Source organism: Urtica dioica, chromosome 6, assembly GCF_054948205.1.
Source record: "Urtica dioica subsp. dioica isolate 48M chromosome 6, U.dioica_male_clone48M_v1_H2, whole genome shotgun sequence".
Classification (NCBI taxonomy): domain Eukaryota; kingdom Viridiplantae; phylum Streptophyta; class Magnoliopsida; order Rosales; family Urticaceae; genus Urtica; species Urtica dioica.
In genome coordinates, this window is record NC_142761.1 from 7,877,692 (window position 1) to 7,905,061 (window position 27,370).

The window sequence follows — 27,370 nt, forward strand, 5'->3', positions numbered from 1 at the left end:
GATACAAAATAGTTATTTTTTAAACTAGAAACTAAGTCAAAACGAGAACGAGACAAGTTTTACGAAAATTGTCTAAATGGTATTTTTATCTTTTTGGATATAAGATGAAATGAATGTCAATAAATAAGTTTTTTGACATTGTCATATGATGACAAGAATTTAAGTCACTCGGCCATAACAAGAAAAATGGGTCTTGATGATTAATTTCATGGAAACTTGAGAAAGACATTGCTTACTTCTAATCATATACAACCAGTATTTAAATAATAATTCGTTTTCCACTTAAAACATGCCTCAGTGAGAATTGGTATTTGAACAATACAGTACACCCATGCAATCTTTTATTGTATCTGAACTCCGAATGCCGTTTCTTTTATTGTAATCTTTGAAAAGTTCAAAGCCTTGTCTGAACTCCGAATGCCGTTTCTTTTGTAGATTATAATGAGCAATCGATCTTTTAATCTGCAAAGTCATATCATAAATAGCAAAGCACTTGTATAGTTGGAAAAGATTAGACGGACACCCTTAAGAAATCTACCCATTTCCTCAGGTCCCACAAAAATCTAAGACAGTATAACACTATTTTCCATAGCCCAAGAGAAATAAACAAGTTTGACAATCACTTAAATTCAAGTAAATGGTGTAGATATGGTCCCTATTTCATTTTCTTCTTGTTTCAGATAGGCATTCCTTTGGGAACAATCTGATCTTTGAGCCACATGTAAATCGGAACCAGAACATAGTAAGTCGCGGCCATCGTACCGAGGATGAATCTGAGTAAGAAGGTGAGAGGATTAATGGGCTTCCTCACATCCTCCGCCTTTGGACCGAGCTGAAAAAAATAATAATAGTAATGGATCGAGTCAGCCTTAAATCGTCCAAAGAACACCGAAGGATATAGATAATATAAGTAAGATTCTCATTTCTACATTTTTTTAATAAACTAGTCAATCTGTCCCTTGAATTGTTGTAGTTACGCCACTTTGCCAAGATTAAAGAAGAAATCTCTGAAATGGTCCTTATTTATCATACACATACATCATATCAATATAGCCATTATGCCATCTTTTACGTAGAGAATTGCCCAAATGATGGTATTTCAAGCCGGAACATGGAATTTCAACAGTAACACAGCAATGATGACATTTCAAACCCGACCATGAAATCTCAATAGAATACCTAAAATTAACACGAAATATAACTTATAAGGAATCACGAACCAAAATGAAACAGCCTATCGAATAAAGAGGCAGCAAATAGACAATTTATCAAAATCCGAAATGTTTGAAAAACCGAGGAAGGTCTCATAGCTCTGATCTTTACCTCAAGAGGCGAGTCGCCGGAGAAGGGCTTTAGACCGGTTACAGAGCAACCCATGATCAACCCGTGGCGACGAACACCGCGGTACCACTTTGGGCCGATCCTCTTGAGCTTGACGTCAATGAAACCGGCATTTTTGAACCATTCGATGTACTCTTCTTCCTTGGGGAAGAGCATCCACGCGTCCGCAAAGAAACGGGAGAGCCAAAAAGTTGGGTACACCGGGCCTATCAGGCAAGCCTTCCCTCCTATCTTCAACACTCTGTACGCCTCTTTGATCCCGCGCTGTGGGTCCGGCCAGTACTCGATGCTGCCACGCCAACTCATCACGAACTCAATGAGACACTACTCTCAAAAAATGAAGTTTATATTTCCCACTTCAACACTATTTTGAAGCATATCAACTTAGATTTTGGGTCTCAATTTGAGAAAGACATTGCTTACCTCTAATCATGTACAACCAGTATTTAAATAATAATTCGTTTTCCACTTAAAACATGCTCAGTGAGAATTGGTATTTGAACAATACAGTACACCCATGCAATCTAATTTTCAAATTCAAAAAATAAAAAATTCAGTATCCCCGTTCAAGTCTGATCCTAATTCACATCGCACACCTCACTTAATCACCATATTAATTTTCACTTACCTCTTTCGAAAAACATCAATATCAAACATTCAAACCCCAATTCACACACCCAAAACAAGATTAAAAAATAAATAAATAAAAAGTTGTTTACCTTCCAGCAGAGACATATCTGTGAGCATAGTCAGTAGGGAAAGGCAAATCCTCAGCGTCCCCTTCAATAATAGTGCAGTCCTTCAAGGCCTCTTTTTGCTTAGCCTTTTCAAGCTGATGAGGAGACTGGTCAAGAATAGTCACGTTTTTGGCGTCCACATGCTTGACAATCCCCAGAGTGGTGAACCCAGTTCCTCCTCCGACATCAACGACAGTCAGTTTTCTGTCGTTTAGGTCAGCAGGCTCAAGCGCGTCGTCTCTCATGTCCTCAGTCCAGTGACCTGGGTTTATGACGTGGTCGTATACGATGGACAAGAATCTGTAGAACCAGAAAGCCTCTTGCTTGTGCTGTATGAACCTCAGCTGAGAGGCTGGCCTTGACGAAGACATACTACATCTCGGAACCACCAGAGTTTTCGCTTTCTGCCTTCGGAACTGAGAGACTGAGAAACCCTTTTGTGCGAAGCCTCTCTGGTTGAAGTTGAGGCCGGAAATGGTGGCGGGGTTGAGCTTTTCGGCTCCGTGGAGGACTGGAATCACCATTGGAGGAAGAAGAAGAAGAAGAAGAAGAAGAAGAAAAGAGAACTCACAAAGAAAGATATGGGTATTGTCTCTTTCTCACTTGTTATATGAATGCTCTGTATGTGGGCCATGGCTCAAGTGATTAAGATTTAAGAGTTTAAGAGTGGGTTAATTACTAAGTACAAATTGAATTTTGAGGCGGTTTTGAAGAGGTATATCTGTGGAAATACGACAAAAAAAACAAGTAGGGGTTTGCACTTGAGGCTCGAGGTAATGGATGAAAGTGGACCACTTGTTGCTTTGCTTTAGGAATAGAAAGCCAACAATTTTTATTTACTAGTGTCGTCGACACAGATACAGGCACGAAACGGTGAAGGTTCCTAAACTTGGCTTAGCGGGGACTGGCCCTCGCCCAGTGACGGTAGCGGGCCCCCGCCCACTTGAGCCTCCCACCTGGGTCCGCCACTGCCCCCGCCTAACAGGATTCGGACCCGTTAGACATTAGAAAAAAAAAGAAAAAAAATTAAAAAAAAAGTTTTAAAAGAATTTAAATAATTAAATAGAATGATGTAATTGAAAATATTTTAAACTAAGTGAGTAGAAAAAAAGAATAAAGAAGAATGTAAATTTAAAAATTGGCCTCTTAAAAAACATCACCGACCCCCTAAAAAGGTGCGATGGTGAGGAAAAAGAGCACCCCTTTCCTCGTTAATTATTTGAAAAATTATCCCGGACAAGGGCCGGGATATTCCTTAGTTATACAAGTTAGACTAAGCATTGATGTTTACATTTGCAAAATCAACTTCAAAATCGTCAAGAATATCAAAGCACATGAATGTTTCTTGTGCTCGATTTCTATGTTGAATCCAATCCTTACCAAATGTCAATGTTTCGACCATCTCCGGTTTCAAACAAATGATTCAGCCATCTTAATATCATATTCGGTGATAACGTCATCGCCATGTTCACTGTTAATGTAAGAAATAATAACATTGACATAATGCTCGGATAAAAAGTTGGTCAACATAAGAAATGTAGAATTCCACCTAATTTTGTTATCTAGATGAAATGTGCGCTCTTGGGACCGTTGTGTCTAAGGCGTCTCTTAAGCTCGTCTACTCTAGAAGTTGAACTATTGATCCAACTAATGTAATACATAATTTTGTTGATGGAAGGGTCATAACTAGCGGCTCCAGCTTGAACTATAAGGTTTATGATATGGGTAGCGCATCGTTGATGCAAAAGGGTATCGTCACAATAAACTCTATCTTTTAACTCTCTAACCATGGCGTTGTTGCTTATGACATTATCTAAGGTTACGGAGATAATCCTATTGGTCAAACCTCACTCAGCTATAACACTAACTATGATATCTAAGATGTTTTGACTAGTGTGAGAACCTTCTATCCTCCTAAATGCTATGATACGTTTGTTGAGGTTCCAATCGTCGTCTATATTATGCACTACAACACTCATGAAATCCATCTTTGATTAACCAATCCATATATCCGAGGTTAAGGCTACACTATACCTACCAGATGATATTGTGGCTTTCATTTGTTTCTTTTCTCCTAAAAACCATTTTAGGATATCGGATCTCAAGGCTTTCCTAGACATGATTTGAACGTTTGGAATTATAGAACTCATGAATCTAACAAAGCCTTGAGATTCGATATGACTAAAAGATTGATCGATGAAAACAAAATATTCTACTAAATCACGTCTAAAGAGTACAGGATCGAAGTGGCTTACAGTGCTTGACGAGGCTCCAGATTGCGTCTCTTGGCAGTGCCTGTGATGACTCCACAACAGCGACGTCCCGATTCTTGTTATGAGCGCTGAAGACTTTGCCACAATTGTGACATTTTCTGGCTTTTTCACCGTTCGAACCACCTCTTCAAACCACGTCCATACAACGGACTTAGCACGACGTCGTGGTTGTTGTTGTGATTATTGAGGTGGTTGTTGTTGTTGTTGAGGTGGTTGTTGTCGTGCTCGTCGTTGTCGTCGTTGTTGTGTCTCCTATTGTTGTTCACGTTGTCGAGGTCGTGGAACTTGACTTTGACTTCGACGTTGAGGTGGTGGTGGTGGTAGGTCTTCTTCTTCCTCCTCCTCCTCTTCTTCATTTGGATTTTGGGTTTCATCGTCATTTTGTTCTTCATTTGGATTTTGGGATTCACGCATATGTTGCTCGTATTCTTGAAATGATTCATAAGCCACTTTGGATGACGGAATTTGAGCTTGATAGGCTTGCTCGGGATCCATTTGAGGGTAGTATGACACTTGGGTGTTTGGAATTTCGGTGAATTTCGAATGGCCGAAAGTAGTAGCAACATAATTTGGATCGAAACTGTATTCGGTGTTTAGGTCGGGGGCGTTTTGAGACAAGTGCAACCAATTTTCTTCAAATTGGTGCATTTGTTGACCTCGGGAAGCTCTTCCCCTTCGACCTCCTCGGTTGTGGGATGAGGATGCCATGAAAAATTGAGAGCGTTTGAGAGAATTTGAGATTAAGATTGAGAGAGTTTGAGAGAATTTGAGATTGAGATTGAGAGAGTTTGAGAGAAATGTGCGAAGAAAATGAATGAAATGGGGGGTATTTATAGATTTTAGAAATAAATGGGTAAAAAAAAAAATTAAAATAGTGGCCGAAATAGTCCAATGGCTCTATTTAAAACGGCTATATTTTAAAACGGCTCTATTTTTTCGGCAAGATCCAACGGCCGAAATTAAAAAAAAACAAAAAAAAACAAAATCCTCGGCCGGGACTAACGGGATCACCGTATCCCATTAGTCCCATTAACGGGACTCCCGTCCCGTCCCGGTTGCAGTAGCGGGACTCCCGCTCCCGCTATTGTGCCTAACGGTAGCGGGGATTCCGTCCCGTCCCGCTACCGTTAGGCCAGGTTTAGTAAAGAACGTGACAAATTGCTTGCTCGTCTGTATCTCATTTTTTTTCTCTTAGGTTATTGAGGCTGTCACGCAGTTGTAAACTGTTATAGTTTTAATATTTAATGTGGTCATTTCGTAGATTCAAAAAATTGATAGTCATGACAATCTTCATTGGGACAATACCAGAGAGTCGTGAGAACTACGTGCACTTTTGGCTGTACAGCAGTTCATAGATCTCATCTCATTTCAAAAGAAAATATTACAAAAGTACATTGTCTTCACTCAAAATACTACGGAAAACGGGGTCATGATCTCCTCCCATTTGAGAAAATATTAATCATTAAGACTCAACACAACAGTTGATTCTCCCATTCATTGTGGACCAGAATCACAAATTTGACAAGCAAGAGAAGTTTGAGCATTATGACCCTATATTAGAAGTTCATAGATCTCACCTAATCTCGTGTGAGAGAACATTACATTTATTCATTACCGAGACTCAAAACTCTATCATCTACCTATACACAATATTTATAGGCCGATGATCGGCTTTAGGACATATCAGAAGGCTTGGGAACTTGGCGGAGCTGTACCGAGTTGTCAAAGCAATGGTAAAATCCAAAGTGAGGGAATCGCTCGTACCAAGTTTCTTGGTTGACGTGGGTGTCCCAGTGATCGCCGCTGCTGCTCTTCCCGTACTTGTGAACCCACCCGGAGCCGTTGTGCCTCTCGCCCCAAGTTCGGTTCCATCGCTCCCCTCCTTTCCCTTCCCACCACGTCTCTCCTTGCTTCACCCCATGAGCGTTCGCGTCGAAACCCTCGTCCCACTTGTCTCCCCACTTGGTCCACCCGTCTCCCTCGCTCCGCTCCGCCCACTTGTCAGTGTACTTGGAACTCCCACCGTATCCGTCGTACTTTTCGCCCCATCTGCAACAACTCATTTCATTCTCGTGTTTAGATAGATGGACCTATGTAGTACCTAGGATAGCCTAGTGGTAATTCCACACCACCTCCTGTGTGGAGGTCATGGGTTCAATCCCCATTGCAGCAAAGCTGCCTTCAAAAAAAAAAAAAAAAAAAAAGATAGATGGACCTATGTGAGGGTTCAACTACCTCGAAGGACCTACAGCCAAAACGAGCTAAAGCGAACATCGGTAAAATCAACTACCTTGAAGGAGCATGATAAAGATTTTACATCATTAACGTAAATAGATTTTAACAAAATTTATAAGATTATGAAGATTTTTCTCCCACTGCCGTTTTGATTTCGATATCAACCTTATGTGATGAATAACAATTGGGTAGTACCTCTCATGCCATATATGAGCGTGGCCAGCTTCGAGCTCCGTGTTCGGGTCAATACTGCACCATTTATAAGCCGATTTCTCGGCTTCCCCGGAGGATTTGTAGCGTTCGTGCCATTGCTCTTGCCACTCGTCTCCATTGCCATTCTTTCCCCATTTGTCTGCTGTCTTCTCGAGGAGCACGATCCCTTTCTCCTGCAAACATAGTTCGGAACTCTTCGTTCAGATTCGTTTATGAAAATGTTAAAAGGTGAGGTTATGTAACGAGAATTTAATATGTGGTAGATCAGCCGGCAGACACTCATGTGGGCCAAGGTTTTGGCTCCATGGGAAACAAACCCATGACAAGAATTTATACCCAACCATAGGAAGTACATATGAGACAAACTAAAAAAAGAATTCTACGACGTCTAGGAGTTAAAAACCATTGTACTTCATTGTGTTTTCTATGGTTTATATTCTTGGGTAATTGCACGAACTACCTAAAGTAACAGAATTTAAAAATTCGGGACAAAGTTTTGAATCCTAACGAACCTGTCCCATAGACTCCCTCCAGTATTCCCGCCAAACACCCCCGGTTTTGTCGCGCCCTGTTTTCTCCGAACCAAGCTCTTTGTACCCGAATTCATCCGAAGCCTCCCAAAACTTCTCTTGCCACTCGACAGTTTGGTCGGCGCTGATGCCTCTAGTCACTGTCCACCTGCAAATCACGCCGTCGGGTCTTTGCTCGAACCCCGTCTCTCTCCACCACCTCGTACCGTCTTCTGTCACTCCGGAAGGCACTACCTCCTCCTCGAGGGCATGAACCGCTTCCGCGGCATTCTCCGAAGATTGAAAACTGACTTCGTGTTCCTCTTCCTGGGATAATGATTCAGTCTCTTGCTCCGCTTGGACCTCCATTAGGGACTGTAGAGGGGGTAGTGATGGGTATTTCTTTTTTAGTTTGCTCTCAAACGGGAGTGAGAGAATCTCCAGCGAGCGTTCTTTTTTCGCGACTGGTAGGCTTGGAGTTGGATCTGGACTGGCCAAAGGTTTTAATTCCAATTGTGGATCTTCAGAAATTACGTCAACGCTCTCGCTTTCGGGGGGAGTCCAAGACCAAAAGTCAGGACCTGGAATTCCATTACGTGAAGGATCCGAAGGAGTGACAATTCTGCTCCAACTTTTCTTTCCTGTAATGTTCAGATACAAATTACAATCAACAGACCGAATCGCCACAGATACAGCATCTCAATTATTTTTGTTAATCTTTGAACTTAGTCAGACACATTAACCAAGACTGACAACCAATTCCGCCACATAAGAACAAGAAATGAACCGGAAACAAATTCGACTCAACCTGTAAATACAGAATAAGTTATTCTGCTCAGTGGGATTAAGAAAAGGCCATTTCGTTCTCTCCCAATTCAAGCAAAATTACACGTTTCTCTCCACGATGAAACTATCATACTACACTTAACAAATCACACTAAAATATCTTCAACAATGAATCCAGTGTAGTCAACAGAAACAGCAAAATTTTGTGAGATTTAACGACTTATAACCTTTTCTGGAGCTTTCGGTAGAAGCTCCAGCTCCACTGGACATCAACTGGCCGGAATCAACCTCTCTCGGCGGTGCGCTCAACTCGAGAACCTCCTTAGCCGCGGCGATTGCTGCGGCGGCGCGATCGACGACCTGCCATCTCTGGATTCGGTCCCTCTCCTCTCTCGAAACCTCCAGAATCTTCTGAAACTCCTCGCTCTTCTTCTCCAACTCCGGTAAAGCATCGCTTCCGCCAATATTTCCCATCTCCTCCGAGTTCTCGACGATCTTCTGAAAATCCGCCGTCTTCTTTTCTCGATCCGTCGCTTTCTTCCACATGTCGAGGTACGAGCCTCCTCCACCGCCGCTCGTGGTGGCTCCGAGCCTGAAAGGGCCTAACTTCGCCGACGATCGACCGACCGGCATCCATCGAGGAATCACGGCGGAGTATGAGATTGCTCCGAGCTGAGATGCCATTGTTGTTTCAGAGAGAGAGAGAGAGCGCGCTGTGACTGTGTAAGCGAAGCTGTGGCGCTATAAAATGTTTGGTGATTTCGAAGCTCTTGGGAAATGACTAGGGGTATTTTTGGGATTCTGATACATTTCGGGTAATCAGAACGGTTAGCCCTTCCGTAGGGTCGAAGAAATGTTGGAGATTCTCAGGGTTTTTTTTTTTATTATTATTTTTTTTTTTTCACTGACCTTGATTCACTGTAACGGTTCGATTAGAAGAACTTCTTTATTTTAAGCGATTTATTAATTCTTGGTATCTCTCTCTTTTTTTTTTTTTTTCTTGGTATCTCAAACCTAGTTCTCGAGAAGTACGTGAATCTCGTAATATGGGACGTACACGTGGCAATTGGTGGAGCCGATACAAGATTTCGTGGGATGTGACTGAATCTGAATTAACGGTCGGCGCGAAGACAACTCAGCTGGAATTAATTGAGTGTCGTCTACTACAGAAAAACGACATGACAATTTGTCCATACAATGACATTAAAAAAAGAGAAGAATATGACATTTTTGTCGCTTTTCTCTACTAAACTCTTGATAAAAGCGACATGTTACCGTAAAAGCGAATATAATAAATTAACCATTTTAAGTAATAAAAAATTGATAATTGTGTCCATTTATCCTTTTTTTTTTCCTTGCTACTAAACTAATTGTATCCTCCTAAATATTTTCCTTGCTACTTTTAAATTCTTTATGTAAACCACTTCTAAAGAATCCGTAGTTACAACTTACAATACAAGCTTACAAGTACAACTACAAATATAAATAAGGAAATAATTGAGATTTGCGGAAATAAAATTACACTTTTAATCGTTTGTAGGAATATTTGTGACTTAGTTATTTATTTATATTCCTTTTTTTTTTCAAATTATCTACAATCTCTACATTTTTTTTTATCAATTGTTTGTCGTTCACTTCTCGTCACATATTCAATTCACATGAGACCTTCTTTCTTTGTTTGGGATCGAGGATCCACAAGACACATATATAGTCCAACTACTATATTCGAAATTCGAAAAAGCATCACTCATCTGGTTTCGTTTACACCTCAATTATTGTTCCTCCTCAAGCTTCAAAACCCAATTTACAATAAGAAATTTGATAATGTAAAATCTTAAACAGAAAAATATCAAAGATTAACTTCCTAATTGCAAAATATTTAAAAATGAACTATTAACAAAAAAAAAATAAAAAAAATAAACACAGATAAATTTGTCCTTTCAACACTTTTATACTTATTTTACGATGAAATTTAAAAAAAAAATTAAAATAGATTACGAAAAAAATTGCCATGAATTATGACAGAATACGATAAATTATGACAGAATACAATAGAATACGATGAATTATGATAAAATTTCATTTGAATGACATTTATAACTATTTTTTTTGTCAAAAACCAAATATTTTAGGATTAGGTGGCCATTCTTGATACTTCAAGACTCAAGAGGTCTGCTTTTTATGAAATTTCTCTTTACAATCACACAAACAAGCAAACAAAAGATACCAAAATGCCAAAGGCCAAAAAGTCATTCGTACACTAGCACAACTCAACTCAACTCAACTCAACATCTGCAGTTTTTTTGGTCACAAGCAAACACTGCATTGTAGGGCGGCGCAAAAAAACCGTAAAAACCGTAAACCGGACCGGACCGGGGATTTTTAAACCGCCGGTCCGGTTTAAAACGGTTTTTTTTTTCCCCGGTCCGGTCCGGTCCGGTTTACTCAATGTAAACGGTCCGGTCCGGTTTTTTTTTAAAAAAAACCGTTAAACCGGACCGGACCGGTTTATTTATAAAAAAAATTTAAAAAAATTTAAAAAAAATTAATTGATGTCCAATTAGCCAAATTAGGCATTTGTGCATGTATTTAACTCCCAAATATGATTATATGTTTGTGTTTTGGTGGAAAATTAATGGTTTTTTTTAAAAAAAATTATGTTAAACGGTTCAAAACGGTCCAACGGTCCAAAACGGTCCGGTCCGGTCCGGTCTAAACGGTTCAAAACGGTCTAAACGGTTTAAAACGGTAAGGTCCGGTCTGGATGATTTAAAACGGTCCGGTCCGGTCCGGTTTTTACAGTTTTTTGGTCCGGTCCGGTTTGGGTTTTTTTGAACCGTTTTGAACGGTCCGGTCCGGTTTTTTGGCCGGTTTTGGACCGGACCGGACCGTGCACAGGCCTACTGCATTGTATTCCATTTCTATCAAATCACCAAAAGTCTCACCACAAACCCCTTTTTCGTCCAAACATAATCACTCGTACAAGGAAAAAAGATAATACAAGCTTACCATCACCACCAACTTTACTATTATTGTTATTATCATTGTTAGCTTTCGAGCCAAAAGGAAAAAAAAAAAGGTTTACCACTGCTGTCTAATTATTTTTTCTAAAAAAAAAAAAAAGGTAGCTTGACGGTAAAGAAGACCCCAAGAACATGATCGGAAAAAATATTTAATAAACAAATCCCCCAAATGGGCCACCGGGTGGCGGCTTGATCTCCGGCGGCGGCGGAAAATTCGGTGGATCAATCCCCGGTATCTCCGGCGGAATGATATCCGGTCCCGGTGGCAATATTTCCGGGCCTGGCGGCAAATTCGGTGGATCAATCCCCGGTATCTCCGGCGGAATGGTATCCGGTCCCGGTGGCAATATGTCCGGGCCCGGCGGCACCGGGAACTCGATATCCGGCGCCGGGTCAGGGCCCCACGGTGGCGGGTCACCGACCCGACCAGGATCAACAGCCCGGATTTTGATGACGTGGCATCGTTGTTGGAGAGGAATAAGTGCGGTGTTGCTACAAGGACTGATCTTCGTGGCGGTGACTGGGAAATTGCGTGCGGCTATTAAGGGGATTGCTCTTTTCAGAACAGAGGAGTTTGAGATCGCACATAGTGAAGAAGACATTATTCAAGATTTCTTTTTTTTTTAGAATGAAGAGAGTGAATGAATTAGTACCCAATTTTTTGTTTTATCGAGGAATGAAAGAAGCTCCTCGGAGTGGCACGTAGCACGTTTAAAGTTCGTGGCACTGAATTTCGTAAACACTTGTGCGTCAGGCAGATAAAGGCCAATCAAATCGGGATAACTCTGACAATCACCCCTCTCTATACTCTCTCGTTATTTTATGGAAAAAATTACAAAAATAACAGTTGTAGTTGCAACGTTTCCAAAATAACTAGTTTTTTTTTTAGAAACGTGGGCGGTGCCACGGAGATATCATAAAAGTACTCACGTATGACGGAGAAAACTGTAGATACAAGAGATAAGGAATAAACACACAGCCACGCATCCAACTCAGCAAACCAAACACGAAAAAAAAATCTATCCCGACATGTGGGATTGAATCTCTCTGTCATCGGCTCTAATAGCCTTTTCCGAGCACGGAGGGACAATCCCCATCCATCTCGAGTTCGAACTTTGAATAACAGCAAAACGGGCTAAATTGTGTGCCGCAATATTACAAATACGAGGAATATGCATAATTTTAAACTCAATCAAATTATTTACCTCTCTTTTGATGTGGTGCAAAATCGTCTTGAGCTCAGCCGTTGGAATCTCTCCCCCGGCCACCGCTTTGACCACCTCCGAGTAATCCGAATGAAGCTCCAATCTCGACCCGCCGATGCTACTAGCCAAAACTACGTCCTGTAGAACCGCAAACGCCTCCGCAAGCTGGGGGGAAAACCCTCTAGCTTGGGAAAACGTTTGCGAGGCTATCACCCTTCCGGTGTGGTCGCGAGCAATGCACTCCACGCCGAATCCTCCCTGGTCCCGATCTAGCGCAGCATCCACAGTCACCGAGATTGTTCCTTGCGTCGGAGGGATCCACCTAGGCTTGGTCGTCATCTTCTCCTCTCCCCGTAATGTTGTCTTGTTCGCGTCTCTGAACTCTTCGAGGAAACTCCCACTCCATTGAACAAGCTCTGACTGATTCCAAGCTTTTCTCCCCGAGACGACATTGTTCATGTGATTCCACAATTCTCAGATGATAGTGATATAGAATTCAAAATTACTCACCTCGAGAGAGTCCGTCGCTCTGAGAATGTTGGCAAAAGCCTCGCCCTTCCCGTGCGCCGGGAGAATCCCGCCTCTTTCCAAACATTCCTACTCCACTTGCAACCCCAAAGTGCATGGTGAACCGTCTCAGCCATACCGGTGCATATAGGGCAGCGATTGTCAGTGATAACCTTCCTCCTAGCCAGGGCGGTGCGAGTCGGGATCCGACCCTTGCAGACTCTCCAAATAAAGAGCTTCACTTTAGGAGGAACTCTTAGTTTCCAGAATTTTTTCCACCATTCCTCTATCAGCGACTGGTCGGACGAACTAGCTTCATGGATGGGTTCCATAGCCACCCGATACCCGCTCTTAACCGTGTACTCCCCGTCCTCCGTGTAGTGCCAACGGCATCGGTCAGGGATCCCTTCTCCACCGCACGGGATACTCAAAATAGCCCTGGCATCTTCCTCTCCAAACATAGCCCGAATAAGCGGGTCGTCCCAATCTCCGTCCAGCCTCATCAGCTCTGCAACTCTCATATCCGGGGGGATCAGAGGGGGTTCAACCCACGAGAATGATCTCGGTCGAGGAATCCACTTATCTCCCATAACCATGACAGACTTCTCATCCCCAATGTTCCATCTCGTGCCAGCTAGGATGATCTCCCTCCCCCAAACCAGACTGCGCGCCACATAAAGGAGCTGTTAGACCCGCAGTGACCACTCAAGATGTCCCAGTGTGGGTAGTAACTCTCGCTGAAGACCTTGCCTACTAAACTGTCAGGCCGTCTGAGGAATCTCCACACGTTCTTAGCAATCAGAGCTTGGTTGAACTTTTCCAAGTCCCTAAAGCCCATGTCACCCTCCAGCTTGTTCCGCACGAGGACCTCCCAAGCAACCCAGTGCGTCTTATTGGTCCCGTTGCAATTCCCCCACCAGAACTTTGCTATGGCCGAATGGATCTCCGATATTAGTGTCTTCGGAAGCTTGAGGCAAGAGGCCACATAGCACGGAATAAAATAACAACTAGTTTAAACCGTTGAGACTTGCGGATTGATTTGTCTATTGTTATAATTCCATACATAAATTATTTAGCATATTATCATGTGTGGGATATTTCAAGAAGGTGAATTAGCTGACGGTAATTAGCGCTTCAAATGCAACCTCATCTTCAAAACATAATCGTCAAAACTTAAACCATCCACAGACACAACGAAATCCATATGATGTTAACAATTATATTTTAATCCAAAGTATGTTGAGATTATAGTAGCGTTCGTGATCCCATATGATATTGCATTGGCTTCTTATTTTGTCACTTTTCTAGAACTATTTTACAACAAAAAATGTCAAATGTCTTGTTTATTCACCTACTGCTCACTTAGCTATGCATTCCATAGTAGCGGTTGCTAAGCAATTTCAACAACACTGGGTATCAAAACTTTCAAAATTGTGTAGGTCCGTTCCATGAAAAAAAAAATATATTGGGGTCCAAGAAAGATTCCATTTTTTCGGATTTGTTTGGATTATGGACCCCCAAGTTAAATAGGAAAGTTATTTCGATTTTGTAAAATATTTGAAGTCTTAACTAGCGATGATTATGAAGACAAGATATTAATCACTACTAGAAAAATTATATTTAGTGGCACTTGAAAGATAACATTTTGTTGAAAAACTGTTATCTATTTTATATTTTTCAATTGTATTCAAACTGCCACCAAAAATTAACATACAAAAAAAAAAAGCATTCATAAATCAAACGTTTCTAAATCATTGAAAAATATGACACTCATAACCGCCACCAAAATTATTTATTTTATTTATTTATTATAATGTATTATATGATATTATATAAATTAATGCCTGAAAACAAAAAAGTCTAACCGATGTGGATGTGGTGCTCTTTCTCTCACTCTCCTAAACGTGAGGCAAAAGAGACTCGTTATATATAAAATAAAATCTTAAACATATTAAAATAAAAGACTCGTTATGTATTATATGATATTAATATTTATAAAGACTATAGCAAGCACTATTTCGCAAACAAGCTTGAAGGCAAGAAGACTCTGGACTACGCCAAGATTGATCCCAACAACTCAGCAAATTAGGCCATCCCAACCATCACTATCTCACTGTAATTATATATGGTCAAATAAATATAATTGAAAGATAAGTTTGAGTTGACTGTTTACTGTTACATAGTCATCATTTTCAGGATATTGTATTATATGATATTATATAATGTATTATATAACCGCCACCAAAAAAATTTATTTTATTTATTTATTATAATGTATTATATAAATTAATGCCAAAAATAAAAAGTCTAACCTCTTTCTTTCACTCTCCTAAACGTGAGACAAAAAGAACTTGTTATTTATAATATAAAATAAAATCTTAAACGTATTAATATTTGTAAGAAACTAATTCTAATCTTAGTCCAACTATAGATTGAGTATTCAACTCTCTATATATATATATATATATATATATATATATATATATATACCAATACGGCCAATAAATTTTATTAATAATTATAACGCTTACAAACTTATACTGTTAGATTCCATATTTTTTTCTTCCATCTTCTAAGACTTGGAAATCGTAAGAAGGAAAGAGGTGATGTACCCCTTCCTTTGTTTTCTTTTTCTTTTTTAAAATAAAAAACACCCCTTAGCGTACACATTATTTAACAAAAAGTAATGGAACTCATTAAGCCAATTTTCTAGAATGCAATTGTGGCTCTCATCGCCGTTGAGTTGCACGACAAGTTCTTCGATTTTTCTGATGCTCGACGATTGCCGTGGCGCCCAACGTCTTCTCTGCCATGACACCTTCTCTAGCAGATTTTTATGTTTTTAAATGCATTTAGATGCTTGGTTTATTTAGAATGCATAATTTTCAATAGAGCGATGTTATGCAAATGAGAAGGTCATAAAGGACGTTTCAATGGAGGGTGAGTAGCTTTTTTTTTTCTTCCTGAATACATAAAAGTTAAGAAGCTCGCGATAAAATGAGCAAAAGAAAAGAAACCTTGGATATCAGGTCGAAGCCATGTTTGGGTAACTCATTCAAATAAGGACAAGAACACTTCTTTAGTTAAAACAAAATGATTAAGTACTATCTGCTGTCTTTCTAAAAAACATAGGTAATATTGAGTGTTAGCTTTTGTTCCACGACTTCTCCGCCTCTCGCGTTGTGGCTCCCATTGCCACTGAATTGCACGACGAGTTCTTCGGATTTTTTTATGCTCGACGAGTGTCTTGGCGCCCACTGTCATCTCTGCCACAACATCTTCTCTAACAGATTTTTATGTTTTTTAATGTGTTTAGATTCTTGGTTTATTTATAATGCGTAATTGAGTGCTTCATTTTAACACTGCTCAGTTTTGATTGAAATACATGTTTTTTTTTTATTACGCCTTCTCTAGCGGGTTTTTTTTTTTACGTTTTTAATGCATTTAGATGCTTGGTTTATTTAGAATGCATAATTGAGTACTTCATTTTTACATGGCTCAGTTTTGATTGATATACATGTTGTTTGATTATTGTGATATGCAAAGCCTTACTTTATTATTAGGGGACTGATCATTTATGTATACAATACATATATAATAATAATTTTGTCATTATGTTTGTAGATGGATTCTGAACAAGAAGTACCACCTAATCCTAACCAGGATAAAGAAAGGACAAGTCTAATAGAAAAGTAAGAGGTCAAACGATCATGAAAAATCTCACACACAAAAGAAGTCATGGAGAAAAATAAACGTCAGTTACAACCGTCACAATCGAGGAGTAAGAATTAATGCTTTGAATTTAAAGAGCTATCATGGTGTCATGGCAAGAAATATTATTTCGCTGGCAATTAGTGATTGACATGCGGTTCCATCTACTACCAAAGACAAGCTTTGGGAAGCTCTTGTGATAAGTAATCTTTTTTTTTAATTACATATCAAGTACATTTTGAAAGATTTTCTAACATTTCTATTCATGTCTAGCAAACTTTTGACCTAGAAAAGGACATAAGAGAGAAGAACTGATTTCCATTGGAAGAAAATGGAGCAACTTTGAAAATAAGTTGGATACCCAACACATAAGGCCATTTGTGAAGACTAAAAATCAGGCGACATTCAAGAAACCTCCACTCAAATATCCACAAATTTTTCAATCTGATTGGTATCTTTTTGTTGCTTAAAAAAAATCAGCATGTTTTTAGGTAGGTTAACTAGATAATATTTTTATAATTTATTCATTTAGAATGCTTTTAATATAAGCTTGATTTTGCAAGAATTTAGTGAGAAACAATAAAAAGGGAAAAACTAATTACATGTCCTCATCGCACAGGTCGTAAAGGATATGCTTGACTTGAAGCAAAATTGGTAAATTAGTTACTTGGGATTATTTCTTATTGTTTGGTATAACAAATTATTTTATTTCTTTACAGCAAGCGAAAAGTGATGTTTCTACGACCGAGAAAAAAATATGGGTGGAAGCATGGAAAGATAAGAAAGCAAAATCACTGAACGATGAGAGTCGATATTATGCAAATAGAATTGTACGATATCAATTACTTCCAAGTTTTCATATTTTTAATTTGTACTAGCTTTATTCTTAAATATTTTTGTAGGAAGAATTCATTCAATTGCTTGAGAAAGGATTACTTCTTGTACCCAAAACCAATGACATCCTAGCCCAAGCTTTGGATAAACCTGATCATTCTGACCGCCTTCGAGGTGTTGGAGCTAGGGTCACTATGAAGGAGTTCTACAAAAAAAATCCAAAAACAATGTAAAACAATTTAAAGAGCAAGAAGCAGAATTATTGAGGGAACAACGAGAAATGCTACAGTCACAATAGTCGAAAATGGAGAAATATGAAGCAACTCAAGAAAAACTTCTTCTAAAAATCAGTGAACTTTAAGCTCGATTAGGAGAAAAAGAAGAGGACGACATGTTTTTTGGTGTGAAGTATTCCAGCTCACAAACAACTGACGATATAGATCCAACTTTACCAACATATAAAGATTTGGATCCTAATCTTCCAAATCAAGCTCCAAAGGTTAGCAAAAATGTCTCTGTCTTGTTATTTATATATATATATATATTTATTTATGTATTGCATTTGTTCAATTTTTATCGTATGTGAAAGCATGTGAGTTGGCCATCGAATCAATTGACAACATTGTTGCATCAGGAAACATCTTAGAGATTGATACAATAAATCCTACCATCCATGGGAGACCTCTGATTGCAACGAACTTCCATGTTACTATTGATTTTGCACTAGAAGGCAAAGGTGAAATTGAAATTCCTATTCCCGTCGATGATGAAATAGTCAGTGTAAATGATGCAGTTGGGTCAATTGTTGAATGGCCAAAAACATTAGTGGCGTTGATGGAATTTTCTCTTACACTTAATTTCGTTTCAATACATTACTTAATTTTTTCGATTCAAATCAGTGACATGCACTTATATTTTATAGGAATTAAAAGATAAGGCAGATACAAAACAAGCTCGCACATAAAAGGAAAAACAGACTACATCTCCGACTCCATATTACCCAACATTCATTGAAACTCAATCACCATTTGAAGTTGGGGATTTTGTTGCACAATCAGATCATGAGCCTAGAGATTTAAAGAATCGACAATGTTGAATGAAATTCTAGACGATTTAGAAAATCTTCCCACCGCTTGCAAGTTTTTGCTCATTTATGCTCGTAAGAATATGAATCGTTCAGTATAGTGGAAGTTCCATTCAAAGTATTTGGGTACATCGAGATGTTATATATCCGCAAGAGGTTATTATACAATTTTGCAGAATGGAAGAAATATCTGCCATTTGTGTTGTGTTCTATGTTGTCAATGGTGCCCACAAGAAGAATTGTAGTCTTTATTTTGTACATTTGATGTAATAAAGTCTCATGAAGACTCTTGCTTGTAATTGCCTATTCATTTAATAATAAAGTTGAAACGTTCATTCATTCTTTCTTTGTTTGAAGCTTTATGATAAAACCTTAGTCTTTTAGTCCATAAACAAACTTAACAACTTACGAAGAGACAAATGTAGATTTGCATGAACAAACTCTTCGTAGTTTGCTTAAAACGATATATTCGCAATCATATGGTCAAAGGACTATCGACGTCAGTACGATTGTTAGAAGAATCTATGATGTCTGGTTATGATGCATTGAGAGTTGGAGACTCTATAGTTCTTCTAAGTATCTTCCGAAGGTACTAAATTGACCAGTGCACTTCTAGAGACAAGATAAGAACAAACCATTTAACCTCTTATGTCTCGAAGTCACTATGTATGAATTGCATCATGCTTACCTTAATCCTGAAATGAGACATGTCATTTCACACCTTAGTATTCTCATTTGAGAAAGTCAGAGTTCGGACTCACTATGTGATTCCGAACAGGGCCTATTGGTGAAGTACTAAGTTGTGAGAATGTCATGAGTAACTTTGTGAAGTTCTCATAGATATGGAATTCATGTACAAGATTGCTGAAAATGCAATGTATGTCACCTCATGCTTTGTTCCTTGGAGTGTGAATAAATGAACTGGCCAGTGTCCAAATTGAGTCCTGACTCTTTTGGATGAAACAATGTGACTTGTTAGCTCCTCGTCAATACATTGTTTCTAACTTATTCACAAGCGACAAAGGAGTTGAGGAAATAACAGCTAGAAGGGTAAAATGGTAATTTAGTAAATCCCGACTAGCTGATGACATTCATGAAGGGTAAACATAGATAATATTCAGTGGATCCGTTCATCATAATTAGGTTGAATTCTTGAGTAGAAAATAAATTCATTTGAACCGAGAGATTTTCAGTGTCAACTCTTTAGTGGAGTCAGTTGACATTAAACTAAACTTGGAAAAGGTTTGTGAACTTTTGAGTCCAAGTGTTTAGCTCAAACTTTGTTCATTTGGGTCCATGAGCTCACTGTCACGAATCACATCGAGTAGGAATAGTTAAACTAGAAGCTAAGTCAAAACAAAAACGAAAATTGTCAAAAGGGTATTTTTGTCTTTTAAGACATAGGATGAAATGAATGTCAATAAATTTTTTGACATGGTCATTTGATGACAAGTAACACTCGGCCATAATATGATTAATTGGGCCTTGTGGATTAATTTCATTTCATAAGAATTTTATTGAAAATTCTTAATGGGCTTTTCTCATGTTGTCATGAACAAATGAAGAAGCTTCTAGAAGCTCCTTCTAGAATGAGTTTGGGCGCCCAACATACCCATAGGTAGAGAGAATATTTTGTGCATAAATGTATCAAGATACTTGCCAAAAGAAAAAGAGGAAACAAATTTCCTCTATGAGGAAACAAGGAGAATCGGCCAAGGCAACCAAGAAGGAAAACAAAAGAGGAAACTAATGCCTTGTGGATTGAATGAGGTGGGCGCCTATGTTGATAGGAATGGGTAATAAAAGATTGCTCATAAAGGCTTGGAAAATAAGAGGAAACTACTTCTTTCCAAGGCCAACCCCTCTCCTATAAATAGGACCCTCATTCCCTTCATTTTATTCATTCCACACAAGTTAGAGATTGAGAGACTCTCTCTCTAGACATTGTGGCCGAACTCCTCTCTCTCTCTCTCTAGTTTATTTTCGATTTTTGTTTTGGCACCTAGGTCCTCATTCGACCTAGTGTTTAGCTCTGCGACTTCAAGACTCGTTCTTAAGTCGTAGTGTTTAAAAGTGCTCACTCACTAATTCCTTTTCTCTCGAGTGATTTAGTGATAGAAACTTTCGTGGTTGCTCGAGGTGCCGAGGAAAGAAAGAGAGACGTGCTGCGAGGGGAGACGAGCGTTGCAACTTTCTAAGAGCTTCTCAAGGATCAAGCTTCAAGAAAGGTTAGTAAACTTCTTAGCTCATAATAGTTTTTAATTACGTGTACTTGCTCTTTGTCTAGGTTAGTAAAAACCGTTTTACTTGAAAAAGAAAATTTTTAAAATTCCGCCGCTTACCGAAGCGTTAATTATTTTCTTAAACCCTAGATCGATTCCAACATTCTACAGAAGGTTAGTTTATTTTTTTTTCTTAGTAACTATAAGTCTATTATTATTGTTCTAATATTTTATCTTGTACTTGAGCTTCTAGGTATCTAGATGAAGTCATAGCACTACTACAAATTAACATATTGGGTGCGGAAGGGTATTAGGTGCGACATGTCGCACCTAAGCCCATATTAGGTGCGACATGTCGCACCGGATACTCATCCGGATGACTAAAAATTTCGCTAATGTTTAGTGTTATTCGGTGCGACAATGTCGCACCTAATACCTTTAGGTGCGACAAATGTCGCACCCAATGAGTTTCAAATTTAAACTTCCCCGCAGAATCCCTCTGAAATTTTTCGGATATGGGATTTCATGATTATTAGGTGCGACAATATTTGACCCAATAGTTTTATGGGTTTTAACCCCGAGCCTCTTCTTCTCTTTCACTCATTCACTCTATCTCTCTCAGCCAGCCCCGCCCCGCGCTCTCTCTCTCTCTCAGCCAGCCCCCCGCCCCGCGCCCCACCGGCCGTGACCAGCCTCCCCCGCCCCGCCGCCTGGACCAGCCCGCCGCCCGCTCCGGTACATCCCCTCTCTCTCTCTCTCTCTCTCTCTCTCTCTCTCTCTCTCTCTTTCTCCGTCTCACCGTCTCTCAATCTCACTCTCTCTCTCTCTCTCAGCCAGCCCCCCGCCCCGCGCCCCACCGGCCGTGACCAGCCTCCCCGGCCCCGCGCTCTCTCTCTCTCTCTCAGCCAGCCCCCCGCCCCGCGCCCCGCCGGCCGTGACTAGCCTCCCCCGCCCCGCCGCATGGACCAGCCCGCCCCCCGCTCCGGTACGTCCCCCTCTCTCTCTCTCTCTCCGTCTCACCGTCTCTCAATCTCTCTCTCTCTCTCTCTCTCTCAGACAGCCCACCGCCCCGCGCCCCGCCGGCGGTGACCAGCCTCCCCCGCCCCGCCGCCTACATCAGCCCCCCCGCGCCCCGCCACCGCCTACATCTCACTCTCTCTCTCTCTTTCTATTTTTTTTAATTAAAATAACCTATTAGGTGCGACAAAGTCGCACCTGATATGAAATGATCCGCTTGGGCATTAGGTGCGATATGTCGCACCTAAAAGTGTCGCACCTAAATGTATACATATTAGGTGCGACATGTCGCACCTAATACCTTTAGCGATGGACTTTTAGGTGTGACTTTGTCGCCCCTAAATTCGCACCTAATAAACTATTAGGTGCGACTTTTGAGGTATTTGGTACGACAATCGTCACACCGGATGACTATATTTGTCTTAGTGTAGGTCGATAAAGTCAGCGTTCTTCATTCTCTTTTATAGATCGTTTCGCATCGGTTCTTTAGAGGAGCGAGCGAAAATTGTGAAAAATAGTTTAGCTTTAGCTATGGATGGTCAACTTTTTTTTCCTATCAATACTGTGTAAGTGATATCTTTGATTTTATATTTCTGAACCAATTTTTTTTATTTATATATTTACGTTTATACAAAACGACTAACAATTCAAGGACATCGTGTCTATTGAGTAGTCGGTAAAGATGGCGTATCTTTCTAAGGGAAGGTTCAAAGGCTTTGCCTTCTATCCTATACTGCTATTGACCGTAGAATCTATCACCACATCAAGTCGTGTCATATCTTTTTTTTTTATTGTCGTCGCTCAATTTCATTCATGTGGGAGATTGTTGGAAATATTGTAATAAGTGGTATTTATTTACAATTGTGTGGCTAATTTGTGGCTAAGATTTGAGTGAGGTCCACTCATCGGAATTGACTAATTCTTACGTACTCTTATTCCTCGTTGCAATGAGTATAAGATTGAACGTCTATTTTCCAAAACCAATGCTATATTGAATGAGAAATAGACGCTCAAAATGGGTTGGAAAACACCAATGTTGTGAAGGAAATGAAATGTGTTGTGCATGTGTGTGCACATGCAAGAGTCCTATATGGAAGAGATATGTGAACTTTGTGTGTGCTTATATACCAATTGCGTGGAAAATGGTTTGGTTTCCCAAGGGTGACCTAATTTTGTAGAGGGGCAAAGGCTCGAGGAAGACCAAGTCCAACACGGGCGTGCACCGCCGCCGCCGTCCGGTCGGGCTTGGGCCTAGATCCTAAATTTTTCCTTCTGAATCATTTTATTAATTGGTGTTAAAGGGGACGGTTTTGCATGGGCTTAATGCTTGTAACCATACCATTTAATTGGACGATTCTGAGCTTGGTTGGACGAGCTTTCAAGGCTTGTAGCTGTGCATTTACCATGCACGTATGGAGACATTTTGTAACCGAGCATTGATGGACAATGGTTGTAACTGTGCTTGGCCTCTCCTATAAAAAGAGGTCGAAGTCTCTCATTCGAAAATCATCAAGAGCAAGTCTTTCATAGCTTCCTCTCTCCGAAAATGTTTTCTTTGATTGTTTTTATTCGTAGTCTGGTGGTAGTTTCTGGTAATAAAGTTCTAGTTCGCCGAAGTCAAGCCAAGTGGTGCTAAGCTTGTCTTGTTGTCGTTGTATCCTGAGAGATTTTCACTCAACTAATCCAGCATCTGTGAAGGGCGATAAAAAGCTTCAAGGAAACCGTCCAACGGGCCTTGACGCTTTATTTTCTGTTCACTCATTCTTGTGTTCACACCGATCAATGTTTTTTTTTGGGTTTGTAATTTATTTTATTATTTTCAGGAAAATCAATTTGATTTAATTTTTTGCAAATTGTCTTTATATTCCGTCTATTATTATAATATTGCTGAAAAAATTTTCTATTTTTCCTTTATAGTGTCCCCGTCAACCTACGAATGTGGAATGCGGATATTATATCTTGTCTTACATGCGAGCACTTGTTTATTCTACAACAAGAGCTATTGATTTGATGGAAATGTGGTAAGAAAAAATTATATTACATCAATAATGTGTTTCACATTTAAAACACGAGTGTTAACGGATATTTTTCTCTTTTTGTATATAAAAAAAATCACTTACATGCAAAAAGAGATCGATGAACTCCGAAGTGAATGGGCAGATACTCTAACTCGGTTTCTCTAAGGACTTCGCAAATGATTTCTTCATTAGTGTGTTATTAGTATTTGAAAACTTGTTAATAACAAAAATTCTCTTTGTAATACGTTTTTTTTTGTTGGTTGCAGTATAAATTATCTACTTGTTTTCTTTAATTTTAGTGCAAATGAAATATTTAAATATGAAATTCGAAATTTGTAATTTTGTAATAAAAATGATATATATTTTTTTAATAAAACATTTATTATAAATTAGTACGTTAATAAATAATTACAAATACATTGCAGTTAAGATAATAGTGCCACTAAAAAAATTAGTAGACAAATGTTTTTTGAAGCATTTCTTTAGTGGCGGTCCTTTTTATTAAATGACATTTAAATAATGACCGCTATATAAATTTTTATCGTCATTAAAAAGTAAATAATTTTTAGTAACACTTATATAGATAATACTTTTTAAATGTCATATTTTGTGTTTAGTAGCATTAAAAAACTGCCACAAAAGCTATTAGTATAGTATTAAATGCGTAGTCTATGCATTCATCTCCAATAAGTGAAACTTGACGTATAGTCTCTTACCACTCCGAGCTTCAAAGTTATAACAACTAAGATTACGTATCCTTATCCTTGTTCAAAGAAAACGTGGACATTATGACATGGTGGAGGCAATGGCAACTCCCAATTCTTGCGAGTATGGCTTGTGACATCCTTCAAATCCATTTGACATTTAATTTTAGAATGATTAGAAAGGACTTCTTATTCAATAAAAATAACATGGATAATTAAATCGAACAAATAATTAGCAAACTAGCTAGCTAAAATTAGACGAATTTCTGATTAGTCAACATGTTATAAATTTTAGGTAAATATTCAACGTTTCTAAGTTTTAGGTAGATAACCAACGTTTTAATAGAGTTTTTTTATATCAATTTACGTGTGTAAATTTTTTATCATGGGTTTTTTTTTTTTTTATCAAAAACTTAATAAGATTATATATCTAATGGACCATAAATAGAAAAAATTCGTTCTAATTAAGTTTAATTGAGCTTTTAATGGTTAATTAGCAAATAATTAGCTGAAACTTATAAGAACGAAGATATTTTTATTCAAAAAAAGAAAACAGAAACGAAGATATTTTATATTTAGAATAATTTGGATATCCTAGTAATTAAGTTTCACTACTAAATACTTAAAGATTTAAATAATGAGCTCTTTTAATTCTGTCTACACCATTCATTTAACAAGGTGTAACTTTATGGATGGTGATCAAAAAAAAAAAAAAAAAAATTATTTATAATAGATTTGATAATCGTTTTGTTCCACAATAACCGTTACGTTTAGAGAGCCACATAATTGAGTCTGGTATTAGTGTTGACCGTTATTGGTACGTTATGGGATTGCCTTCCATTGGTGTTGAGACACAGACACTTATGTTATCGACTCAATCTTCCACTGAGCTTAAGCTCTTACATTGTTGTTTGGATCAGTAAAGACAATCGATCTTCTTTGATTGATCGTTGCTTTCCCACAAAAAAATCAGCGCGCAGGCTATTGACTTATTTGATTATAGAGAAGAATAGGAAATAGAGAGGAAGAAGAGAGAATTGTGTTTGTTATCGATGAACTCGTTTTAACTGATTTTCATTGAAATGTACATTGCTTATATACTAAGCTAACTTAAGTTACACTTCAGTTATAGTTAGTTAGTTAGTTAGTTGGTTACAAGTGTGCTCAGCACGTGATCGAGTGTGTATCACCACGGTCTTGCTGAGGTGGCATGGAGGTGTTGCTGAGGTGGCACGCTGACTGTGCAGGTCATCTTCACAATTAAATAATTGTGTTCGGAATTCAAAAGGTGCTCAATCATATAATTAGTAAAAGCCTGGATAACAATCTTCTGAAGGACTTCATTAGAGGATCTTGGTAGGAATGAACGAGAATTGAATTAATTCGGTTCGCAACGAGAAATCCGGGAGCCCGAAATACATAAGAGGTTTGAAGATAAATTTCTTGATATTTACTCAAATATATGTAGAGCTCAATTTCACAAGAAGAAATCCAAATTTTGTTTCAAAACTTAGAAAAGTGTTTACAGAGGAATTTCTAGATATTTATTTACTGAAATTCAGCATAAAATTGCACAGCAATTAATATTCTGGAACTTCAAAATACTAAAAAAAAAAAAAAAAAAAATTGCAACGGAAATATTTGTGGGCTCAGTGGTATCACTTCTTTCCTTTCTTTGTTTTCTTCAGCTTCTTCTTTTTAGTAGAAGAAGAACCAGCTCTCGAAGCTTCACCCACTTCGAAAATCTTCTTCTCCGATTTCACACTTGATTGCATAACGTTGTCGTAGTCACAAAGAAACTCGCTCGTCTTGCTTCCCAATATTCTCATCAGGGTATGAAGATTCGATTTGTCGGTAAGCTTCTTTATTTCGGATAAGTTGTTACCATCTCCTCTCTCACTACAAGAACAACAAAAATACACTAGCTGACCTTTAAAAGAAGAATAAATATTACTTTAAAAAAAGGATCAAATATAACTAGCTAACCTTGTAGGCAACAAGTTACTTATTTTTCTCAGCATTGATAAAACTGGTTGAGCCATCGAGAAAGATTTTGTCCAAGAATTTAAGATTTCAAATTTGGTAGTCACTTCTGCATCTGTAAATTCTAAACACACGATGGACTCATCAATTTTCGCGAACGAATCAGCATATTATTTCAGGGATCAATTAGTCAAACAACAGTTGAAGAAACACAATTAATATACTTTCAGAAAAATGTTACCTTGATCTTCTTTGCACTTGAGATCAGCCCTTGTCCACTTTCATTCCCTAAGTTGTCCAAGGCATCACATGTCATACCGAAATGGTTCAAATCAATTTCAAGCTTAGTCTTGAAATTGTCCATGGTATTGCATTGCCATCATGATCCGCCACAGACTTGCCGAAAATAATCTCATCTGTTGGTTTCCATGGTTTGAGGTTTCGATAGGCTGAGCCATAGCCTTGGAGCCAGAAGCTTTACACAGTTCTTCCCAATCCTTTTTTTCCAGCCTTCTCAAAATATACTCTTGCCATTTTATAGTCGAGGTCCTCGTATAGCTACATATTGATAGAACATAAGAATAACACAGAATGTAAAGGCTATTTAAAAAAATATTATTGCAAGATTGTTGTACCTCCATTCCCTTTATTATCCACTCTTCCTGAGTGATCATTGTTTCCATAGCTCGTACGAGCGACTCGGTGAATTCCGTGACTTCCATGCCACATACTTTTTTTCCATAAATCAAACATCGGCTTCGATGATTCTGTGGTTTCTCAAATCCATAGCCTCTTTCGTGCTCGTGTAATAGTAACTTACATCTGCTTTAATACATAGTGCTTGGACATATCAAATTTCGGGCAGCTATGAATCTTGGAATTCATGAAATTGTATATGACCCTCCAATTTTTCAATGGGGATGTCCCAAAGAAATTGTACAATATCATATCCTGTACAACACATACAT

The 27,370-nt window shown here is 38.7% G+C and overlaps 2 protein-coding genes and 1 long non-coding RNA gene across 3 annotated transcripts; all 3 read right to left on the reverse strand.

Annotated features, from left to right (window-relative positions):
- Positions 1–451: 451 nt before the first annotated feature.
- LOC149393237 (2-methyl-6-phytyl-1,4-hydroquinone methyltransferase, chloroplastic-like) lies at positions 452–2,676 on the reverse strand. Its single transcript, XM_089617593.1, has 3 exons — positions 2,061–2,676; positions 1,324–1,630; positions 452–832 (listed from the first exon to the last, which is right to left on the reverse strand). The coding sequence occupies exons 1-3, from the start codon at positions 2,600–2,602 to the stop codon at positions 677–679; spliced, it is 1,005 nt and encodes a 334-aa protein (XP_089473719.1). The 5' UTR covers positions 2,603–2,676; the 3' UTR covers positions 452–676.
- A 3,018-nt stretch (positions 2,677–5,694) lies between these two features.
- On the reverse strand, positions 5,695–8,999 carry LOC149393238 (protein LIKE EARLY STARVATION, chloroplastic). The gene is made up of 4 exons (XM_089617061.1): positions 8,322–8,999; positions 7,312–7,949; positions 6,782–6,972; positions 5,695–6,400 (listed from the first exon to the last, which is right to left on the reverse strand). Exons 1-4 carry the CDS (start codon positions 8,776–8,778, stop codon positions 6,025–6,027), a joined length of 1,662 nt encoding a protein of 553 aa, XP_089473187.1. The 5' UTR covers positions 8,779–8,999; the 3' UTR covers positions 5,695–6,024.
- A 17,139-nt stretch (positions 9,000–26,138) lies between these two features.
- Positions 26,139–26,757, reverse strand: LOC149393239 (uncharacterized). Its single transcript, XR_016299661.1, has 3 exons — positions 26,644–26,757; positions 26,406–26,526; positions 26,139–26,318 (listed from the first exon to the last, which is right to left on the reverse strand). It is a non-coding gene; the product is annotated as an uncharacterized LOC149393239 (long non-coding RNA).
- Positions 26,758–27,370: the final 613 nt, after the last annotated feature.

What these genes read in the sequence shown, in the direction of transcription:
- LOC149393237 (XM_089617593.1), bottom strand. Translation starts at nt 2,602, where the DNA reads ATGGTGATTCCAGTCCTCCACGGAGCCGAAAAGCTCAACCCCGCCACC. An exon ending in AGATATGTCTCTGCTGGAAG is followed by an intron (nt 1,631 to 2,060) that starts GTAAACAACTTT and finishes TTGGCGTGGCAG; the next exon opens with CATCGAGTACTGGCCGGACC. An exon ending in CCGGCGACTCGCCTCTTGAG is followed by an intron (nt 833 to 1,323) that starts GTAAAGATCAGA and finishes TATTTTTTTCAG; the next exon opens with CTCGGTCCAAAGGCGGAGGA.
- LOC149393238 (XM_089617061.1), bottom strand. Translation starts at nt 8,778, where the DNA reads ATGGCATCTCAGCTCGGAGCAATCTCATACTCCGCCGTGATTCCTCGA. An exon ending in TACCGAAAGCTCCAGAAAAG is followed by an intron (nt 7,950 to 8,321) that starts GTTATAAGTCGT and finishes TGAACATTACAG; the next exon opens with GAAAGAAAAGTTGGAGCAGA. An exon ending in GCTCATATATGGCATGAGAG is followed by an intron (nt 6,401 to 6,781) that starts GTACTACCCAAT and finishes GAGTTGTTGCAG; the next exon opens with ATGGGGCGAAAAGTACGACG.